The sequence below is a fragment of the Trachurus japonicus genome, chromosome 20 (assembly GCF_045865225.1).
Source record: "Trachurus japonicus isolate A0001 chromosome 20, Traja_1.0".
Taxonomy (NCBI): Eukaryota; Metazoa; Chordata; class Actinopteri; order Carangiformes; family Carangidae; genus Trachurus; species Trachurus japonicus.
The window spans coordinates 21,300,510-21,306,021 of record NC_140926.1 but is presented as its reverse complement, the minus strand read 5'-3'; the positions used below and the strand labels follow the sequence as shown (position 1 = coordinate 21,306,021).

Sequence of the window (5,512 nt, the reverse complement as noted above, 5' to 3'; positions counted from 1 at the left end):
AGTGAGAGTCAGGACAATTTTCATCAGATAAATCACAAAAAAATTAAATGAAAAATAACTGCTTCATAGATATCTTTAATATACAAGACAGTCCCAGAGTTTATACAAGGGTATATTTGGTTCATGAGTGTGAAAAGAAAAATACTGTATATTGGTAGTTATGTGTCAACATTGAGTTTGTGAGGTGGTGTGGGTTTTTACAAAATCACTCTCCCTGTCTTTAAATGACTGAGCGGTTACAGAATTAAAATATAAAAATATATTTTAAAAAAGATGAACACTGTGGATGGAATTGGTTGTTGGGGATATAAAATTGTCAGCTAAGATAGGAGGATACATGGACAGTTAGTCTGCAGGAAAAATAATAGAAATCAAAGCAAATCACATAGAGAACTGCAATACTGGTTGATTAAACAATAAGTTGTAATAAACATGGATAACTGTTTGAATTTTTCCCCATAATTTCTTTTTTAGCATTTCAAAAAAGTGAAAAATTTAAGATGCAGATCTACAACACCTCATCTGACTGAGCCACCTTCTCACTGCATCCTTTAACAGTATCAAGATCCCAATAAACCCATAATAGTTCTACACAATAATTCAAGTGTCAAACCCTGCAGCCTCCACTGTGGCTACAGCGGAACAGGAGTCTGGTCAGTCCCTAATTATCTTTGCAGCCTGTCTGATCTGTGACCTTCATCCTGAACAGGTCGATGCCTTCGCTGGTCAGCAGGTTCTTGGCGTACCGCACCGTCTCTGGTGGCAGGAAGCGAGAGCGTCCGAGGATCCAGGCGTACTCGATACGGAAAATGCGGAAGATGTCCGTGCAGGAGTAGACGACGGACAGGCTGGAGTAGTCAGTGGTCAGAACCCAGTATGGGCTGTAGGGGGAAACTGGGAGCAAAGATCAGAGATCAGAGTTGATGATGATGATGATGATGATTACAATCTTTTATGTTTATATTTTCACAGCCATGTAAATGCAGTCATTCAGTCAGATTTCCCCTCAGGTTACAGCTAAAATAAATGCAACGAGTAGGTAGGTAAGGTATGAAACTAGATCAGGGCTGACACCTGCTGGACAATCATCATCACTGTCTTTAAAACATGAAAATCTGCATTCACAGAGAGATTTGAACCCTGTCACCCTAGAAGCTGTGTCTGTGATGTAATGCTCAAGTCAGCCAAAAGCAACACAAATATTTGCTGAGATCTAAATACCGATGAAGGCTTTCACTGACAGACGGCTCTTAGTCATAATGCAGTGAGGCTGCTGTGTCATATACCAGCCGATATATTGTCATTCATGAGGTATGTGTGCTCTTTAACCACATAATCATATAATTAGTGGGATGGACTTCTGTCTTAGAATTAAAAACATATTTTCCTTTTCTGTCCTTGTATTCAGTTTTAATTGTTTTACTCCAATAATTGGAAACATTAATACTCCTAAAACAAGTAAAAGTCTTACAGCAACGAGATATGTCAGGTTTAAGTCAGTAAAAAGTAGCAAAGACAAAAACAAAGATGATGAAGAGTAGAAGAAGAGAACTTACAATACGAGAAGCTCACTCCGAGTCTGGAAGGTTCTTGCGGGTCTTGGACTATTGCTGTCCCCTCTGCTACCCTCACCTTGTTCTTACTGGGACACAGGCAGTAAAGTGATTAGATTTTGACAAGAGTGGAGCAAACAGCAACCTCTGACTCAGTGTACGCTTGGACAGTCAGCCAGAGTACGACCAAAAGATTCCACATCCACACTTATTATAGCCGTTATCCCACATTTTATTTTAGGCCTGAAGAAACACTAATGTGTGTCAGTACTCACTAGAACTGGGAGTTCAGCACCCGGATGGTACCATCTTTCCTTATGGAATAGTTTGCCTCGATGCACTTCCCTCTTTCGAAGGAGGCCGGGAGCTTCTCAATCTCATACCACCTGCCCAGGTACTGTCACACAGAGAAGCTCTTAGTTCTGTGCATGACGCTGCTTTATGTGCACAGTGTGTTTATATACAGTATGTGTGTTACCTGTTCAAGGTTGAAGTTTGGCTGCACTTTGGGAATGGGACAGGGGCCCCAGTGATATGTCTGTGCTGCCACCAGAGGGAGCAGCAGGAGGAGAAGGTAGAAAGTCGACATGGTTCCTTCAGGGGCAGAGGGAAAGACTCAGTGATTTAATGTTGCAAGAAACAGTAGCTATACAGCATGAGGACACATTATAAATGTTAACAAATAGACTAACAGCCAGTTAAAATGCCCTCATATGTGCTTAAGCATTTATTAAATATTGACATTATGTTAGAACAAACTTTGAAATTAATCAACATTGGGTTGAATGATTTAATTGTTTGGGCAGGAAGAAAATTGTGATTGCCATCATCAATCAAAATTATAGGCTTTTTAAAAAAAAAAAAGAAAAGAAGAATATACATACATTCATTATCTATACTAGGTTTAAATTGGTATTGTTTAGTTTCTGATTCATTTTTATGTGATACATCTTCAGTTGAGGAAATATTAACTGTAGATCACAACCAAGCTGTCCAAGAAGAATTATATTGTTGATAATATTATCATCAGAGTTACATCAAGTGTAGAATAATGTGTGTATTCGCCCCTGTTGGTCGGCCATGACTATTTCATGGTCAAGTGTTAAACCGTGGTTGTAACTGAACATGAAACCTGTGTGAATGTGGTCGACGTCTAAAGCCATGGAGGCTGCTCGGGTATAATATTTACATTCCTGAAATCATTTACATTTCAGCCTCTGTTCTCATCATATGGCTGACCAGCATCCATTGTTGTGTAAAGAAGATAGCAGAGGAACAGGCCATTTCACTGCTGCTCTCACATGGACACTGAGGAGCAGCTTTTGTCTCTGAACAAAACATCATATGTCGCCATACTTGTTCTTCTGGTTTAACCCAACACCTGTATCTTCATAGCCAGTCAGCTACTTCTTTATGTTGCCTAACAGCAACAAAAAAAATGTTTATGTTTAATTTTTTTTCTCCTTCTATTGTTTTGTTCTGTCTTTTTTTGGCTGCTGTGTTGCAGTGTTTGGTCTTTCCTGTCTAGTGCTGTGTTGTGTCTTTATGTTTGTCACTTGTACTGCACTATAAATAAAAAAGTAACAACAATTGTGATATATTTCTATAAAATACAAGTTCAAGGCCACAGAAGATGAAATCAAATGGAGAACAACTTCATCCTTGTATGATGCAGAAAACAACCAGTGTATGAAAGGTTATATTATAGGTTATATTATATAAAAACTGACCTATACATGACAGTATCATAAACGTATACCATAATTATATAGCACCTACATGCTGCAGTTCATTATGACTCCATAAATGAAGCTCTCTTACCTGAGGTGTAGGTCAGGTGGAGGTCTGAGGCTGCAGCTCACTGGGTCTGAAGAGCTGGAGACACACACACAGTGTTTTACCGGCTGCTGAGACACACACAGAGTGAGTGTGTGTGTTGAGGGGACGTCACTGTGGAGGCACGAGGCAGCTCATTAGATAATTGTCATCATGCGCACATTCCCACACTCACACTCACACACAGTGAAAATGCATTCCCTGTGTGAAGGGTTAACTATTTTAACCATCCACAACCCACAGTGTTATGACTGTGCTCCAGTGCACACCCATGTTTACTGTCATGGAAACACCCATTACACTGTTATTAAACAACTAATTATTAATAATAATATAGTGGGTGAATTGTGTTTACATTAGTCTTTTGTCATTTTTTATTTAAAACACATTCTATTTAAAAAGTGAAGAAAATATATAACTGTGTGTCAGTGTTTCTGATTTGACCACTAGGTTGGACTCTACTCAAACAGAGCTGTGTCTGGTGCATCGACTTAATGGATTGGACAGAATATTAGGAAAATAATGATTAAAGTGGGTGTGGCTTATGAATTCCTTCAGTTCATTACACTTCTTTCTAAAAAACATGATACATCACCTGTAATAATGACTTACGAGATGAATTATTTTGCTATATGCACGTCTGGCTTTCTACTGAGTGTTGGGTTAAAAGTCAATGAAATATTTCAGTTTCACACCAACATTTTGACAGTTAATGTTTAAAGTGGCTATACTATAGCTGGTCACGCCCTCAGGGTGGTGATCAGGGCCGGCCAGTGACACCCGGGCCTGTTGCTCACCAGGTTATAAAACCTATGATCATTCTGTCTTTCTGTCTCCTCCCTCTAAGCACCCTGATGGTGATGTGGCGACCGCTTCTTCTGTTGTTACACCCTATAACACCCTCACACTCATTCACTCCACATGCCTTCTATGCTTATTCATTTACATCCACACCCCATGATTTGTGATCTATTGTATAATCTCATTATTCTTTGTTAAATAAATATTTCTCTAAATGTTACCACGGTGCGTCTCCTTTCTGTGACCAGACTTTAACCTTAAAGTTTAAATTATCATGATAATTATTATATGCTCATCAATAAGTTACTTACCTGCCCAACAGCAGTAAAGTGGCATCAGTATCTGCCTCCCCTCTGTCTGGCTTCTCCTTTCAGGACTCTCCACCAAGGAGAAACAGAACCAGTGCAAATACATGTTTGACTTCTCTGTTGGCTTTGATGGTATTCCTACTGTTGAACAACCAGGCTTTTTACAGTCCACTTCTGAACCGTGTCCACTTCTTCAGGTTGTTGGCATAGTTTCTACATGTTGCTAGGAGACTCACTGCTCCTGCTCCTCCTCCCCCTCTTTTGATAAACCTTGTAAAATGCATCATTTCCTGTGCACAGCATGGGGATGAGACATGAAATTCAAAACAACAAAGAGATTTGTGGAGCTGACATGTTTAATCAGTCTTGTGTTATCTCATCTAGTAATGGCTTAACAGACATTTAATGGACATGTGAAAGTTACAGTACACACTACATCTTAAAGGGATAGTTCAACATTTTGGCAAATTGGCCCATTGCTATAAAATCCCTATAGTCATAGCAGTAGGTTCATTACCTTTATTTGTGTGTGAACTATTTTTTTAAACGGCAGAGTCCCTCATCAAACTCATCAAATACACAATCCAACAACTCCAAAACGCTCTCGTGGACAAGTTGTGACCTGCACATTCACCACGCTATGAGATAATCACATAACGTTGTTTTAGAGGTAAATTCATGCAAAACCACTGATGCGCGTTCCCGTCGGGGGCAGTTTTTCGGCAAGCAGTCTCTGCATTTGTCTTGAAAACAACTCTGCCTCGTAACGTTCTGTTATTATTATCTCATAGCGTGGTGAATGTGCAGGTCACAACTTGTCCACGAGCGTTTTGGAGTTGTTGGATTGTGTATTTGGTGAGTTTGATGAGGGAAACAAAGAAAACCCATGAGCCTTGTAGCGTACTGTAGCTCTGAGCAGCTCGCGGCGCCGTTCTAAAAATAGCTTGCGCCAGTTTGCCAAAATGTTTTACTATCCCTTTACAGTAATTGGTAGATTAGCTGTCAGACAAATCC

The 5,512-nt window shown here is 39.7% G+C and overlaps 1 protein-coding gene across 1 annotated transcript; it reads right to left on the bottom strand.

The window, feature by feature from the left end:
* Positions 1–2: 2 nt before the first annotated feature.
* Positions 3–3,473, bottom strand: LOC146966865 (apolipoprotein D-like). Its single transcript, XM_085762825.1, has 5 exons — positions 3,375–3,473; positions 2,032–2,147; positions 1,829–1,950; positions 1,557–1,642; positions 3–894 (listed from the first exon to the last, which is right to left on the bottom strand). Exons 2-5 carry the CDS (start codon positions 2,140–2,142, stop codon positions 662–664), a joined length of 552 nt encoding a protein of 183 aa, XP_085618951.1. The 5' UTR covers positions 2,143–2,147; positions 3,375–3,473; the 3' UTR covers positions 3–661.
* Between the last annotated feature and the right edge of the window lie 2,039 nt (positions 3,474–5,512).

Excerpts from the sequence above, each read along its gene's own strand:
- LOC146966865 (XM_085762825.1), bottom strand. The coding sequence starts at position 2,142 with ATGTCGACTTTCTACCTTCTCCTCCTGCTGCTCCCTCTGGTGGCAGCA. Across the intron at positions 1,643-1,828 it reads GTGCTGAACTCCCAGTTCTA|TAAGAACAAGGTGAGGGTAG; the intron begins GTGAGTACTGAC and ends CCTGTGTCCCAG. Across the intron at positions 895-1,556 it reads CGGAGTGAGCTTCTCGTATT|TTTCCCCCTACAGCCCATAC; the intron begins GTAAGTTCTCTT and ends CTTTGCTCCCAG.